This window comes from Natrix helvetica, assembly GCF_964273705.1.
Source record: "Natrix helvetica genome assembly, chromosome: 5".
Taxonomy (NCBI): domain Eukaryota; kingdom Metazoa; phylum Chordata; class Lepidosauria; order Squamata; family Natricidae; genus Natrix; species Natrix helvetica.
Window position 1 is genome coordinate 93222122 of NC_138551.1, and position 17493 is coordinate 93239614.

The following is a 17493-nucleotide window of genomic DNA, read 5'->3' on the forward strand; positions in this document are numbered from 1 at the left end:
TTTCTAAGCCGTGCACATCACGGGTGGGTTTTGGCTGCTGCTACTGTAGGTTTGCTCAGGGAAGTGCTGCGTGCTACACGGGAATGCACAGTATTAAAAAAATTGCTTCTGCACATGCGCAGAAGCAAAAAACAAGATGGCGGTGGTTATGGCGCCGCCGAGAGAACTGGTACAGGGGTGTGGCAGGAGGAGTTATTACATACTTGGCCGAACCGGTAGGAACCCACATCTGGCGCGCATGCGTGCAAGCCACGTGTGTGACCAAAGCGCTCACATTTGCAGGGCACGGTGAACCGATGGTAAAATTATGTGAAACCCACTTCCGAAGCTGTCTTCCGCAACATCCAACGGCTGGTGGACACATGTGGGGCATGAAGAATCCTCTGCAGATTTGATCAATAATAACAAAAACAACCACCGGAAAGAGATTATCTTTTTTTTTAAAAAAAAAACCCTCCCTTCGGAAGGGAACAAGTGCTCTTTTTCAGCTGGTGATTGGACTGAGGCGGCCCTGCTCTTTATGCAGCCAAGGAGGTTTGTTAAGGAGGCAGCTACTTTGGTGGGAAAAGTCAGAGGGAGAGAAAGACTGGAGCATAATGGTGCTTTTTATTTTTCCTATCCAGTTGCTTTGGTCAGCATGCCAGTCACATACGCAGACATTGCTAGGCAGTTTTGTAAGTTCTCGTGAACGGGACCCATTCAGAGTCTGTCTGCTCTGGCCTTTCTCTCTCCCCCTCTTCTTTCTTTCTTTCTTTCTTTCTTTCTTTCTTTCTTTCTTTCTTTCTTTCTTTCTTTCTTTCTTTCTTTCTTTCTTCTTTCTTTCTTTCTTTTTCTTCCTTCTTTCTTTCTCTTTTGCCTTATGTCTTCCTTCCTTCTTTCCTTCCTTCCTCCTGTCCCTTCCTCTTTCTTTCTCTTTTTTCTTTCTTTTTTCCCTTCCTTCCTTCCTTCCTTCCTCAAATGGCTGAGTGGATTGGATATTAACATTTGAACTACCATGGATTTGCCATAGGCTAAATAAAATCAATCAATCAATCCTTACTTCCTCCCTCCCTCCCTCCCTCCCTCCCTCCCTCCCTCCCTCCCTTCTCTTTCTTTTTCTTTCTTTTCTTTCTTCTTTCCTCCCTTTTCTTTCTCTTCCCCCCCCACTCCTTCCTTCCCTCATCCCTCTTTCTTTCTTTTTCTTTCTTTCTTTCCTTTCTTTTTCTTTCTTTTTCTCTTTCCCTCCCACTCTCTCCTTCCTTTCTCCCTCCCTCCCTCCCTCTTTCTTTTTTCCTTTCTTCCTCCCTCCCTCCCTTCCTCTTTCCACGTTTTCTCTTCATTTTGGCCCTTTCCAAATATTCCACCCACGTGATGTGGTGCAAACAGTCATCACCCTTCAATCTCAGCTACACTAAGAAGGATACAGTTGACAAGGGGTGGAGAGAGAGAAGCAAGAAAATAAAGAGTTCGTTTTTGGGTTAAATCGCCTTGCGAATGAGGAATGCCTTCTGCATGGCAAAGGCTCACTGGAGTTTCAAAAAGTAGAAGCCCAAGAGTTACTTGGAGGAGGACGATGGAAAGGCGATTGTAAACATATAATTATCTCCTTTTCAAGGAAAAAAAACCCACACTGAAGCATGATTCGTTCAGCATCAAAAAATAGAACAGCAACATTAAATTGCAATGCTGACTGTCATGTTTTTTGCTATTTAGCGGTGCATTAAAACTTGGCTCCCAAATATATTATTGCCAGTGAGATTTCCTCTATAAATTAAAATGTATATTGGGGAAGGATTTGAGCATGCCAAGACTGTATAAAAGAAGAAGTTTTCACTTAAGCACATGACATGACATGATTACCATGTGACAGCAGCATGGCACCTCTCCAAAATAGAAATGGTAAACTTTCTAAGCTCTGCTGGCAGAGGTGGAGCACAATGCTGTCTTTGGTGGCCAGGCCCACTCTGCGCTCAAAAGTTTTTTCTTAAAAATAAATCAGGAAAATAGTTCCACAGTTAGCGATCATTAATTAATTTACAGATTAACAGAGTTGGAAGGGACCTTGTAGGTCATGTAGTCCAACCCCCTTGCCCAAACAGGAGACCCTACACCCTTTCTGACAGGTGGCAGTCCAGTCTCTTCTTGAAAGCCTCCAGCGATGAAGCTCCCACAACTTCCAAAGGCAACTTCTGTTCCATGGGTTTGTTTGTTTGTTTGTTTGTTTGTTTGTTTGTTTGGATTTATATGCCGCCCTTCTCCAAAAGGACTCAGGGCGGCATACAACATTAAAAAAACACACATCCCAAAAGTTTAAAAAAAAATTAAATACATATCCAAAAAAAAACAAACCAAATTTAAAAGACAATACATTTAAAATAAGTTAAAATTAACAGGCCAGGCCGACTTGCTGGAAAAGCCAACTTTTTAGGGCGCGTCGGAAGGATCAGAGGTCAGGGATTATGCGAGGCTCCGGGGGCAGCTCATTCCAGAGGTTGATTGCTCTCCTTATTTTTAGGGTGAATCTCTCCTTGACCAGTTTCAGTGGTCTTCAGCCAATTCTGACAGGTTCTGGAGAACCGGTAGAGGAAATTTTGAGTAGTTTGGAGAACCGGCAAATAGGCTGGCCCCGCCCCCACTGCCTCCCAGCTGATCTTCTTTTGTTGCTCTGAACAGGAGAACGGAGCTAGAAAGCAGATTAGTGGGGTGGGAGGGAATGGGGATTTTGCAGTAACCTTCCCCTGCCATGCCCACAAAGCCACACCCACAAAGTCATGCTATGCCCACAAAGCCATAGAACCAGTAGTAAAAAAAATTGAATCCCACCACTGATTTCCATCCATTGCTCCTTGTCTGGCCTTCAGGTGCTTTGGAAAATAGCTTGACAACCCACCCACTCTCATCTCCATGTCATTGCGGGGTTACTAAACAGGACCCCTGAAACTTGCAAATCAAAACTACCCCATAAAAACTCTCAATGCTTGGCTATTAGTGCCAAATTTACTGTTACAAAACATTAGTATTTTACCTCTTGATCAGGATTGTGGATGTTAAGATACTTATATTTCTCCTAAATTATGCACGCTACATATTTTTTGCTCTTGCTGATTTTTTTTTAAAAAATAACAATAATAATATGCCACATAACACCCCTGGCTTGTCCACTCTCAATAAGAAAGACAAAAAAAGTCTGGATAGTGGATGTGGCAGTGCTTGGAGACAGCAGAAGAGAAGAGAAAGAACTGGGCAAGATCACAAAGTACAAAGACCTACAAATAGAAATAGAACCACTGTGGCAAAAGAAAGCAAAGATAGTGCAGGTAGTCCTCAGCTTACGACCACAATTGAACCCAATATTTCTGTGGTTAAGTGAGTTTCATCCCATTTGACCTTTCTTACCACAGTCATTAAGTGAATCCCTGCAGCTGATAAGGCAGTTAAGTGAATCTGGCTTCCCCCTTGACTTTGCCTTTGTCAGAAGGTTGCCAAAGGTGATCACGTGACTCCCCGGGACACTGTGACCATCATAAATACGAATCAGTTGCCAAGCATCTGAATTTTGATCACACGGGGAAGCTGCAAAGGCCGTCACTGTGAAAAGGGGTCCTAAGTCCCTTCATTCAGTGCTGCTGTAACTTTCAACGGTCACTAAATGAACTGTTGTAAGTCAAGGACTACCTGTACCAGTAGTGATAAGTACCTTGGGTGCAAACCCCAAAACATCTGGAGCATCCACTTAAACACCTTCATCGGCATTGAGAAAATCGCCATCAGTCAATTGCAAAAGGCAGCTTACTCAGTAAAGTTTCATCCTGCAAATGTCTAGAGCAGTGATGGCTAACCTTTCTCTCCTTGTGTGCTGAAATAGCGTGCATGGGCAACAGCACTTGCGTGCATGCTCACACCCATAATGCAATGCACTCCACCTCCATGCGTATGCGTGCACAACCTCCCAGTGCTCCCCCACCCCCTGTGCATGTGTGTGATCCCCACCCCCCGCACTCCCCCTGAGCATACATGCTATCCCCCCGTGCCCAATTTTGAGCCTAGCAGGCCCCACCAAAGCCTCTGGGACCAAAAATGGCCATGGGGGATGCTGCACCCCCCCAGTTCGTTTTGGACCTAGCAGGCCTCTGTGAAGCCTCCTGGGACCAAAACCGAGCCATGGGAGGGTCACTGCAACCCCCCCCCCCTTATGGCGTGTTTTGGGCCTGGCAGGCATCCCTAAAGCCTCCAAGGACCAAAAGATGTATCCCCGCACTCCCCCCACTCTCCGCGCATGGGTGCCGTGCGTGATTCCCCATGCATGCACATGTGACCCGACACCCCCCCCCAATGCATGTGCATGCATCTCCCGCATACGCAGCAGAGACCCAAAAATCAGCTGGCCGGTGGGAGGCCCATGCACATGCGCAGTGAAGTTGAGCTGGGTGATGGCTCATATGCCCGCAGAGAGGGCTCTGTGTGTCACCTGTGGCACACGTGCCATAGGTTCACCATCACGGGTCTATAGAGATTCTCAGCCATCCAGGTCATGGTTTTCCCGAAGGTGCTTTTTTTTCAAGAGGCAATTGGACTTTTTGGATTTTCTTTGAGGAGGTTTCCCTTCTCATCCAAGAAGCTTCCTGAGTTCAAGAAGCAGCTTCTCATCCAAGAAGCGAAACATCTTCAAAGATAAACCAGAAAGTCCAGTTGCCTCTTTCATCCTGCGATGATATCTGTTACACCACAAAATATATCAACATCTGTCCATACTAGATCTTTGGGAAGGACTCCATGGACGAATAAAAATGCCAAATCCAGTCTGAACATCTGGCTGAGTGTGCAACGAACCATAATAATAAATACATTCTCTTTCTCTCCTGCTTCTCTCTGCTTTCCTTCTACTAAAGGTAAAGGTTCCCCTTGTACATATGTGCTAGTTGTTCCTGACTCTAGGGGGCAGTGCTCATCTCCATTTCAAAGCTGAAGAGTCAGTGCTATCCGAAGACAGCTCTGTGGTTATGTGAAAGGTCCTTTCCGATCGATAAGCTCAACGTCTTAGCCACTGAGACACCGCATCCGTCTTTCCTTCTACTAAAAAAGTGGCTATAAAGTGAATGGTACCAGATTTTACTATCTTTTTCTTTTCCAGTAATTTTTATTGTTTTTTCTCTTTTCAACATATGTTACAATCGTTATGTCAACCTTTTGTACATTGTCATATCGTCTTATCTATACATGTTTTTCTCTTTTCACTATATGTTACAGTCATTATGTTAATATTTGTACCTTGTTATATCATCTGTTTATAATATTCCGCTTCTATATTTACATACTTTTATACACAGTTCTATACGTTATTTATATATGTTGTTTTTGGCTTAATTATTTTTCTTGCTTTCTAACCATTCATACCAATTATTCCAGATTTCATAATAGTCCGATTCCTCTTTATCTTTTAATTTTAGGGTTAATTTGTCCATCTCTGCGCAGTCCAGTGTTTTTTTTAATCATTAATTCATCCGGGAGGGGTAGTAGTTTGTTTCCAGTATTGAGCGAAAGCAGTTCTAGCTACAGTTAGAAGATGTGTTAGTAAATATTGAATTATTTTTGTGTATTTCCCTTTGATTATTCCCAGCCAGAAGGTTTCGGGTTTATATTTTATTTGTTCTCTCGTGATTTCTTTTTCTTTTTTGATGGTTGTTTAAGTCAATCACACAATCGTGAAATAAATCCGGGGTCCCCACTGACTTTGCTTTCGGGAAGTCCAATAAGAAGATCCGCAGTGGCAGCCATCGGAAATAGATAGCAGGACTGTGAGGATACCACAAGGGTCGTAAGTTCAAGGACCAGTCACAAGTCACTTTTCCCCCCCAGTGCTATTTTAACTTCAAGTGGTTACTTAGCGAATGTTTTACAGTAAGAATATTGTACAGCTAATGTTGTACCTATTGTTGTGGCCTGCCAGCAGCCAGTGGAGCTGGCAGCAGACTTGGACAGTGAGGAGGTTGGGGAGGAACATGGACCAGTCCTGGAGTCTGATGGGGGCTCTGCGTCGGAGGCAGAGATAGAGTCAGCGCCATCCATTCGGAGTCAGAGATAAGTGGGGTAGAAGAACAGCTAGAGCGATGCGCGCATAGGCAGAGCTGTCAGGGGAAGGGAACAGTTAAGGAACAGGGGTCGACTTGGGAGTAAAGGCACAAGTGGACACATAATGGCCCCTCCCATAGGGAATAAATGGGAGCAAAAGGGGAGTGGAGTTTGCAGGAGACAATTGGTTCGCTTATAATTGTGAAGATTTGCTTTTCTGAGTTTGAGCCTCACAGAGGCTCTTTGCCAGGTATTTCATTGTACAGCATTGCGATTAGAAGCTCTTGGCTTGGCAACTATCCAAGGATTGATAAGGTCTGTTGTTGCAATGAAACTTTGAAAGGCTTTATTGCCAGGACTTTTTCTGGATGTGAATGCTAGGAATTCACATTAAGCGAATAAAAAGGGGGTTTTGTGGGACAAGGAGTCTGTTTCGTGATTCTGCGAAGCCTAGGTCAGAACACCTATAACCTAAACTTTGCAGGAGTGTAACCACGGATGTGCTGAGGAGCCGCTCCGAGAACACAAGCACTGTTGCACCAAGATCTACACAATCGTTCATGCGACATCACTTCCCTCCCTTCCCCCTCCATCTGTTTCTGCACATAATTTTGTGGACGTTCTTTTCAAAGATATCCTAGGATTGGGGGAGAGACTGGACGTTTGAGTCCTCATTCCAAAGTAAAGTTCACAGGCTTTCTGGAATCTAATGAGCCTTTGGAAGCACAGCAGGATATATTTTCTTTCTGAAAGTTTTTCAACCTGTTTTCTTAGCGTGCACACATTTTAAATTGAGATGCCAGAGACCAACTTCTGAAAACGAGCCGCTCTGAGATGAGGTCTCTCTCACCCCCCCTTTTTTTTCCCATTTAAACAGCACAGAATAACAGAGTGGGAAGGGACTTTGGAGGTCTTCTAGTCCAACCCTCCTGCTTAGGCAAGAAACCCTATACCATTTCAGACAAATCCAATCTCTTCTTTAAAAATGTCCAGTGTTGGAGTAACCACAACTTCTGGAGGCAAGTTGTTCCATTGGTTGATCGTTCTCTCTGTCAGGAAATTTCTCCTCAGTTCTAGGTTGCTTCTCTCCTTGATTAGTTTTCACCCATTGCTTCTTGTCTTGCCTTCAGGTGCTTTGGAGAGTAGCTTGACTCCCTCTTCTTCGTGGCAGCCCTTGAGATATTGGAACAGTGCTATCATGTCACCCCTGGTCCTTCTTTTAATTAAACTAGGTAAAGGTTCTCTTTGCACACATGTACTAGTTGTTCCCGACTCTAGGAGGTGGTGCTCATCTCCGTTTCAAAGCCAAAGATCCAGCACTGTCCGAAGACGTCTTCATGGTTATGTGGCCAGAATGACTAAATGCTGACCGTGCATGGAATGCTGTTACCTTCCTGCCAAAGGTGGTCCCTATTTTACTACTTGCATTTTTTATGTGCTTTCGAACTGCTAGGTTGGCAGAAGATGGGACAAGTAATGGGAACTCACTCCATTATGCGGCACTAGGGATTCGAACTGCCAACCTTCTGATCAGTGTCTTAGCCACTGAGCCACTGTGTCCTTTAATTAAACTAGACATAACCAATTTCTGCAACTGTTCTTTATGTGTTTTAGCTTCCAGTCCCCTTTGTTGCTCTTCTCTGCACTCTTTCTAGAGTCTTTTTTATATTGTGGCTTCATGAGATAATTAAGACATTTCCATCTAATGTATAAGAGCTTTATTTTCCTTTCCTTCATCCTCCTGGATGATGACCGATTGACTTGCAAAGGTGGCAAGGAACTTTTGAACAAGAGGAGGAAAAAATTATTCAACTAAGATCCCGTTACTGGGACCAAGACGCTGTCACGTTGTTTTTTATTTGCTTCCCCCCCCACACACACACACACTTCTTGATGGGTTACAGCTAGAATGAGGCCACTGAGATTTACCTACTTTAGGCCGCACACTGGCTGGGAGGACACTCAAGAGTGAGTGTTTTTATGCACACACGTACACACGCGGCAGCTGTATTTGCAGATGCACTTAACTGGGTCATGGGCAGAAAGTGTGCCAAGAGAACAGCTGAACCGAGTCAGCTGTAGGGTTACAAAAGGAATTGGAGTGAAACCAAGGAAAGTAATTCCAAAGTCACTCCGAGTGAGGCACAAGGGAGTTAATAAAAGGGTTTGCTTTTCTCTTGTACCTGCCTTCCCACAGGAACATCTAGAGCAAGGGTGTCAAACTTGATTTTCATTGAGGGCCACATCAGGGTTGTGTTTGACTTCGGTGGACCAGGGTGAGGGGGGGCATGGCCAGGTTGACGTCACTCATCAAGGCTTCATTTCCTGTCACAACAGCCTCCTGCAGCCCTCTGCTAGTGAAAATGGAGCCCGGAAAGGCCGCGTGTGTAGCTGTGGACAGGTTGACGTCACTCATCGAGGCTTCGTTTCTGGTCACGATGGCCTCCAGCAGTCCTCTGCCAGTGAAAATGGAGCCTGGGAGGGCTGCATCTGTGGGCATGGCCAGGTTCACATCATTCACAGAGGCTTCGTTTCCGGTCATAATGGCCTCCTGCAGACCTCTGCCAGTGAAAATGGAGCCCGGGAGGGCCACAAGCATGGGCATGGCTAGGTTGACATCACTCATCCAGGCTTCATTTCTGGTCGTGATGGCCTCCTGCAGCCCTCTGCCAGTAAAAATTTTGGAACTTGTTTTCACTAGTTGAGGGCTGCAGGAGGTCATTGTGGCCAGAAATGGAGCCCAGGAGGTGTGCATGTTGTCCACCTGAGCTCCATTTTTGTTGGCAGAGGCTGTTTTCAGGTTGGCCCCGTGGGCCAGTTCTGGCTGGATCCGGCCCGCAGGTCTTGGGTTTGACACCCCTGATCTAGGGTGATTCCTCAAAAGTGTAGAATTTCCTCTCCCTGGTGGCCTGTTCACAGCCACATCTCTCCCCAAGTAATGTGAAACACAATGTGGGTGTTTAAGCCTCCAGACAACTCCATCCAGGGTGGCTCCAACCCAATCAGGCTATCCATTCTCTTTGTTTTTCTTTCCTTTTTCAAACAGGCAGATTAACAAGCAGGAAGGAACAGAATCCCATCTGTCTTGGCAGTGACTTCCTGTGAGGATTATAGCTCTCCCTCCATTCCTATCACCATCCTTAAAAAAAAAAGTCCTCCCCAACATTGAGAAAGCTCTGTTCTGACCAAGACTTCCTGAGAGCATGCAGCAAACTCCTTGTCCTGACCAAAAAAAAAAACTTTCATTAATTTACTGTGAATTCTGCTCATTCACATCCAGCAAAGTCTTTCAAGGGAGGATTTACAGTCACAGACCTTATCTGGCTTGGAGAGCTGACAGCCGATATCTACAAAACTTGGCAAGGGGTCTCAGAGAGTCATGAACCAATTAAGCGAACTAATTGCTTCCTGCAAACTCCACTCCCCTTTCGCTCCTCTTTTATTTCCTCTGGGAGGGGGCCTTCATCCTCCACCTGTGGCCTCACTCCCAAGTTGCCCCCTGTTCTTTAGCTGTTCCCTTCGTCTGGCAACTCTGCACATGCGAACACTGGAAACAGGCTCCAGCTGTTCGTCTTCCTCACTGATGTCTCACTCTGAAGGCAGCTGATAACTGGCATACGGCTCTGGCCCCATCTCTGCCTCCGACACAGAGCCCTCATCAGAGCCTTCCCCAGACTCCAGGACTGGCCCAAGTTGCTCCCCAACCTCCTCGCTGTCTGAATCTACTGCCATCTCTGCTGGCCACTGGAGTACCACAACAAACCCCTACTGAAAAGAAGGACACTTCGATTCCTACCATGAGCGAATGGTTGCAGAAGTTGATGGAGTTGGCTGAAAGGGCAAAATGGATGACTTTGATTAAAGAAAAGAACGTAAGTACTTTTCTTGCTGCATGGAGACAGTTTCTGAACTTCGTGCTTGAAGTGGAAAAGAATGCAAGTTTGATTTGGGGTTTTACCGAGTAGATTGATAGATCTTTACAGAAATGTCTGGTTCACATTATTTTGAAAACGGAAAAAGTTGTGATTTGATGTTAATGTCTTATTTTGCTACAATAGAGAGAGTTGGAAGTCAACACTTCTTTTTCTTTTTCCTTATGCTTCCTCACTTCTCTTCCCTCCTTTTCCTCCAAACTGTTTTTCTATTTCCTTTTGTATTTTACAACTCAATAAAAATGTTGAACTGAGAGAAACCCACCACTGAAATGAAGTGACTAGATTCTGGTTACGCTGCTGCTGAATATGGAAGCCACAGTCTGAGAATACTAGAGGCCACCTCTGGTTTGCAGATTGCCTGTCCCAAGCCAAGAGGCATCCATGCAAGATGGTCTCCCATTTCCAGACAGTGATGGGAAACATTGATTATCTAGTGCAGGGGTGTCAAACTCAAGGCCTGGGGCCCGGATTTGGCCCATGGGGTACAAAGATCTGGCCCTCGGGACTGCCCTGGAAACAGCAAAGGACCGGCCCGCAGTGCCTCTGCCAGAAAAAATGGAGCTCAAGTTTTCGCTGGCAGAGGGTTGCAGGAAGCCGTCGCAGCCGAAAAGGGAGCTCGGGAGTCCATTTTCGCTGGCAGAGCGCTCAGCCGCCACAGGCACCCCTGACATGAGTGACACTGAGCTTGCCATGCCCACCCTGGCCACGCCCAACCTGGCCCCCCCAAAGTCAAACACAACCCTGATGTGGCCCTCATTGAAATCGAGTTCGACCTTTATCTAATTCAAGAAACAGTCATGTAATCTAAAACACTCTTTTCCAACCAGACAAGTTCCAGATGTATGAACTTCAAATCCCATGAGCCTCAGCAACAGCCATCATGGCAAAGGCATTCTGGGAGTTGAAGTTCAAACCATCTGGGAGGTACCCAGATTGGGAAACAAATGATTCAAAAGCTTGAAAATGCCAGCTTCAAGAAGACTTAAATAGATGGGAGCAATTCCCTGTGTTGAGAGCTGTATTAATCTGTAACCACAGGAATAGCGAAGCAGCTTATGGCATGTCAATAAATAACAGCTGTATTATGGAATATGTTTTATGAATGAAAGGAAAGTTCTGCCTGTCAAGCCAATCCTTTAGAGCAGGGGGTGGGAACCCATACCCCCCCCCCCTTTTATGACTTGTAGACTTCAACACCCAGAATTCCTGAGCCAGCCATGAGCCATGTTGGCTCAGGAATTCTAGGAGTTGAAGTCCACAAGTCATAAAGGTAAAGGTAAAAGTTCCCCTCGCACATATGTGCTAGTCGTTTCCAACTCTAGGGAGCGGTGCTCATCTACATTTCAAAGCCAAAGAGCCAGCGCTGTCTGAAGATGTCTCCGTGGTCATGTGGCCGGCATGACTAAACACCAAAGGTGCAGGGAACACTGTTATCTTCCAACCAAGGTGGTCCCTATTTTTCTACTTGCATTTTTACATGCTTTCGAACTGCTAGGTTGGCAGAAGCTGGAACAAGTAATGGGAGCTCACTCCATTATGCGGCACTAGGGATTCGAAACGCTGAACTGCCAACCTTTCTGATCAACAAGCTCAGTGTCTTAGCCACTGAGCCACCGTATCCCCCACAAGTCATAATAGGGCCATTATTCCCCACCCCTTCTGTAGAGGATGCAACAATCATTGTGTGGAGTAACTTAACCAATCCTTGACCTTTGCAAACTGGACCAAGACGTAGTTTTACTCAAGCATTACTGCAGCATTGCAACCAACAACACAAACAATGGCTCTTATGTACATTACCAATTAGTCTACTCAGATCTACTTTCTTTGGTTACTTTGGTGGGTTAAAATTGAAATGCAACTTAATAATAATAAAAAAGTCCTTACTTCATCTGCTGGTGGCCATCCTTTCCCACATTTGGCAAGTCACTTTCATACAATCCACACAATTGACCCTCACAGACATCCCCTTCAGAGGAAATATCAAGCACACAACTCTCGTTGTGATACCCAGCCCACCCTGAGACATCATTTCCCTGTGTTGCATGAAGACATTCTACAAACATTGGCTGAATGACCACTTCACTGGGAGGGTTAAAAAAGATTTGAGGGGGAAAAGTTTCACAACCGATTGCAAAGGTCAACATTTACACACAACCAAGATTAAACTGTGAAAAGGAAGAGTGGCTCAGAACCTACGAGGGATTCTGCTCTTTTTACAGATCACAAATGTAGCAATTTATTCTTATTCTTCAATCACCTTTGTCTATAACTTGTCCACTTGGGTTAAAATCGATGGTAGGAATATCAACAAATTCATATGATATGCAGATGATACAACGTTTGCTTATGGAAAGCAAGGAGGATCTAGAATGGCTAAGCCTGAGAATCAAAGATGAAAGTGAAAAATTTGGACTGCACCTTAACCTCAAGAAAACAAAGGTAGAGCAGAGAAGGGACAGGTGGAAGTGCAGGTAGACAATGAGACCATCGAAACAGTAAAGAAAATCATCTTCCTGGGCTCTAAAATCGACCAAAGCAGTGACTGCAGCCCTGAGATCAAAAGATGTATACCACTTTGAAGAACTGCAATATCTGGCATGAATAACATTCTCTTAGTCTCTATTCTGCATCCTATTCTATTCCATTCCATTCTATTCTATTTTATTCCATTCTTTCACTCCTCTCCTCTCCTCTACTCCACTCCACTCCACTCCACTCTCTTAATCTCTATACTGCATCCTATTCTATTCTATTCTATTCCATTCCATTCTTTCACTCCTCTACTCTACTCTACTCTACTCTACTCTACTCCACTCCACTCCACTCCACTCCACTCCACTATCTTAATCTCTATACTGCATCCTATTCTATTCTATTCCTTTCCATTCTTTCATTCTACTCTACTCTCTTAGTCTCTATTCTGCATTCCATTCCATTATATTATATTCTGTTCTATTCTATTCCTTTCCATTATTTCACTCTATTCTTCTCTACTCTACTCCACTCTCTTAGTCTCTATTCTGCATCCCATCCCATCCCATCCTATTCTATTCTATTCTATTCCATCCCATCCTATTCTCTCTACATATAGATTATTGCAATTTTTCCAATTGCTACATGGCCATGAGACTTTGACTCTGAAAAAGGTAGATAGGAGAAGGGTGGATGCCTTTGAACTGAGGGGCTGGAGGCAACTATTACACATCCCATGGACTGCATGAAGTCGTAGACTGAACTTCACTTGAAAATATCACTTGAAGCCAAGATCGCCAAACAGAGGCTGCCATACTTTGCTCATGTCATTAGAGCTGAATCATTTGAAAAGTCAATCATGCTAGGAAAAAGTAAAACACAGCTGGACAATATAAAGGATGACACCGGGACCACCATGATGGATCTGAAGGAGGCAGTGCAAGACAGAGGTGCTTGGAGAGGCCTGATCCATAGAATGGCTGAAGGTTCGACAGGATTGAATGGCTGACAATGATCATGACAACAACATGTCCAAGCAATACTGGATGTCTTGGCTGGGAATTATGGCAATTGTAGCTAAGACACTTTCCCAATGCTTGTACAATACTGTAACAGGCAGAAGAAAGAAAGAAAGAAAGAAAGAAAGAAAGAAAGAAAGAAAGAAAGAAAGAAGAGAGAGAGGAGGAGGGATGGATGGGAGAGAGGGAAAGAAGGCAGGCTGGCAGGAAAGTGGAGGGAGGAAGGGAGGGAAGAAGGAAAGTAGAGGGAGGGAGGGAGGAAGGAAGGAAGGAGGCAGAGAGGAAGGATGGAAGGGAGGAGGGAGGCAGAGAGGAAGGAAGGAGGCAGAGAGGAAGGAAGGGAAGGAAGGAAGGAAGAAGGGAAGGAAGGAGAGAGGAAAGAAGGAAGAGAATGAATTAAAGGAAGGAAGGAAAGAGAGTAAGGAAGGAGGGAGGGAGGGAGGGAGGGAGAGAGAGAGGTGGAGGAAAGAAGGATTGAGGAAGAGACGAAGGAAGGAAGGAAAGGAAGACAAGAAAGACCTTGAAATCATTGACGAAAAGACACATACTGTAAAAAAGCATCATGGCGGGACCAAAGTTTTGAAGGATGAGCTAACTTTTCCGCAAACGTTTCCAGCCGTTCCCTCCCCGTCCTGTCCCGCTCGCTCGCTCGGCTCCTCTTCCCTCTTTGGCAGAACCAGCAATCCAAGTCAAACTCCCTCCGGGTCGCCTTTGGCAGACAAACAGGCTGACCCCCATCCCCGCAACCCACCCACCCCAGCTGAGAGCAGAGGGCTGGCGATCCAGCGGGTGGCTCCCTCCCTCTTCTCCCCCTTCCAGACTTCCCGCAGGCATTTCTGCAGGGGGGGGGTCGTCTGAACACCGTCCCCCCACCCCCTTTTCCGCCCTTCCAGGGAAGCCGCTCACCTCGTTCCTCTGCAGCTGGAGGAAGCTGTTTAGGTAGCTGGAGTTGAGCGAGGAGGTGCCCAGCTCGGCGCTGCCCTTGGCGGGGTAGTTGAGCTCCGGGTGCTGAGCGGAGGAAGACTCCGGCCGAAAGGCGTCGAAGGCGCTGGCCTGGTGGGTGTCTTGCAAGGAGAGGTAGACCCAGTTGAGCAGCTGGGCCGGCTGGTAGACGGAGGCGGCGGTGGTCTCGATGGCTGACAAGAGGCTCATCCTTGCCCCGCGTCGAAGGGCCCGCGGACCGGCGGGACTCCTCCCCTCTCCTCCTCCTCCTCCTCTTCTTCTTCCTTCTCCCCCTCTTCTTCCTCCTCTTCCTCCTCCTCCTCAAGCCCTTGTGTCTCGCTCGACTGGCTCCCCTTCTTCTTCTCCCGGGGGGGCGTCTTCTTCCTCCCCTCGGGGACCCAGCTCCAGGCAAAGAGGGAAGGAAGGCGGGGAAACGGCGCCCTCGAGCCTCTGCCCGGCCCCGTCGCAGCTCTGCCTAAAGCGCCCCGGGAGACCCCAGCCGCGGCGCCCCGCTCGCCCCCGGCATAGCTGCGGACCGACTCGGGCTGCTCCCGCCGTGGGAATGGCAGCAGTCAGCGGAGTTCCTTGCAGGAGCTTTGCTTCCTCCTCCTCCTCCTCCTCTTCCTCCTCCTCCTCCTCCTCCTCTTCTCCTCTTGCCCCCCTCCGGCCCTCCAGCTCTCCTGGCCGAGCCCGGTCCGCTATCTGGCTTTATCCGCCCTCCTTCTTCTCCGGGGCGGAGGGAAGGGCTCCCGCACTTCTTCAGCACCACCTCGTCCGCAATAGGAATCGCTGGAAGTGAGGGGGGGAGGACGGGTCCGAGCGGGGAAGGGGAGGGCCGGGAGAAGGAAGGCGATTGGCGGCTCAAAGTTCCGGGCTTCGGAAAACTTTGAACGTTGGGGAAGAGGTGGGCCAATCGGAAGAGTGCTGAGCGCCTTGCTTTCCCTTTGGTTCTCTCCCCCCACTCTCTCGCCCACCCACCCCCGAGGAAAAAAAACAACAACGTTAGACGCCTCTTCTACAGGATGCAATCCTTGCCTGGCTTGGCTTAAACCGGGGTCTGGAGTCTGCAGAGCTTCGAGAGACTTTCTTGGGTTCAAAAGTGTGTACTTTGGACCAGCGGTCAACAACTGGTAGTCCGGGAGAAAATTGTGGGGGTCCACAGAAAAAAAGTACTCACATTTTTTTATATTGCACTAAATCAGGGGTCCTCAAACTGGGACAGATACGTGCAATGAATGCTTTGTTGCTGCAAAGAGTCTCTCCCCCTCTCCCCCCCCTGGGTCTTTTTATGTGGGCCGGAGGGGGGCAGAAATTCTGACTTGGGGCCTGCTTCAGCCTCCGGGTGTGGGGCTTTGGGCAAAGGCTGGAGGGAAGCACTGCTGGTGGCAAAGAGCCGGAGGGCCTTGTTCCAGTGGGACTGCATCATGGCCTGGAACTAGCTGACCATCTCAGCCCGCTGAGCTTCCAGGGACAGGTACTTGGCCATGCACTCCCGCAGGTCTTCCCTCTGCTTGGAAAGCCTATCCCGCTAGCCCTCAGTGAGGTGCTTCTGCTGAGCCTCCTTCTTGGTCAGATCCAATTTGAACTGAGCCAGTTGTTTTGCCAACTCTTTTAGCTCCAACAACTGCTTCCTGTTGGGGCCCTAAGGAGCCCAGGCAGGCAGGTGAGAAGTGGCTGGGAGGTGCCCCTCGAGGTGAGTGATATCAAGTTGGCCACACCCACCCAGTCACATGGCTACCTAGCCACGCCCACCCAGCTGGTCATTAGGCAAATCATATTAGTGGTCCGCGGGATTTAAAATTATGAATTTAGTGGTCCTTGAGGTCTGAAGGTTGGGGACCCCTACTTTGGACAGCCTTTTTTCTCCTTCCAGCTGTGGTCAAGTCGATTCTTGCAGGGAACTTTCAACCCGAATCCATTCGTGGAAGTCCATCCACTCCACCGTTTCCACCATAGGTGCCTGTAAGGTCCAATAGTGGCCAAATACTTTTCCCCCTGGAAATTCAGACTGGGTCAAGCCATGGAGCTCTTCTCCCCCCTCCCATTTTCAGCCAGGTACTTCCAAGAACCTCTACAGCCACCCTTCATATAAGCTCATATTTCCAATATTATCAACCATTTCATATCAGAAACCATCTGGGACATTGACATATTCTGTGTCAACACCGCTCAAAATTTATTTCCAATAGTTCAATGCTTCTGGAGCAGAGGTGTCAAACTTGATTTCATTGAGGGCCACATCACAGTTGTGTTTGACCTTGGGGGGACCTCATCAAGGGTCCATTTTCGGCTGCAATGTGAAAACGGAACTGGCAGAGAGCTGCAGGAGGCCATCACGGGCTCTTTGTTTGTCTGTCTGTCTGTCCTTCCATCAATCCATCCACCTACCTATCAACTATCTCTCTCTCTCTCTCTTACTTTCTATCTTACCATATCTATCTGTCTGTCTGTCTACCTATCATCTCTTTCTGTCTCCATTTATCTCTAGCTCTGCCTGCCTGCCAACCTACCATCTCTCTCTCCATTTATCTGTCTGTCTGTCTATCTCTCTCTCTCTGTGTCTGTCTGTCTGTCTGTCTGTCTACCTATCTAGCATATCTACCTACCTATCTAGCATCTCTCTGTCCATTTATCTCTCTATCTACCTGTCTGTGTACCTATCTTTCTCGCCATTTATCTAGCTGTCTGTCTGTCTCTACCTACCTACCTGTCTGTCTCTATCTACCTACCTATCTACCTACCTACCATATCTGTCTATCTGTCTGTCTACCTAACATCTCTTTCTCTCTCCATTCATCTCTAGATAAATGCTTGCCTGCCTGCCTGCCTGCCTGCCTGCCTGCCTGCCTGCCTGCCTGCCTGCCTGCCTGCCTGCCAGCCAGCCAGCCAGCCAGCCATCTATCTATTCACCTTTTTGTGGGGGGCACAAAATGGTGACTACCAGAGAAATTGCCTCATTGCACTGCCTTAGAGAGATCCGGACTAACTGCGGAAACATTCTGAATGCTTCCAAAAAGCCTCTGCGCCACTGTGCAAAGCTGGTTAAGGCAGCCAAATGGGGCATTTCATTTCCC

The 17493-nt window shown here is 47.1% G+C and overlaps 1 protein-coding gene across 1 annotated transcript in view; it reads right to left on the reverse strand.

Moving 5' to 3' along the window:
- The window catches only part of ZCCHC24 (zinc finger CCHC-type containing 24), a 150834-nt gene extending 135616 nt beyond the window's left edge, over positions 1–15218 (reverse strand). Inside the window, exon 1 of the mRNA XM_081953793.1 lies at positions 14384–15218. Within this exon, the coding sequence (XP_081809919.1) occupies positions 14384–14629 (246 nt within the window). The 5' untranslated portion in view covers positions 14630–15218. The remainder of the gene's footprint in view (positions 1–14383) is intronic.
- Positions 15219–17493: the final 2275 nt, after the last annotated feature.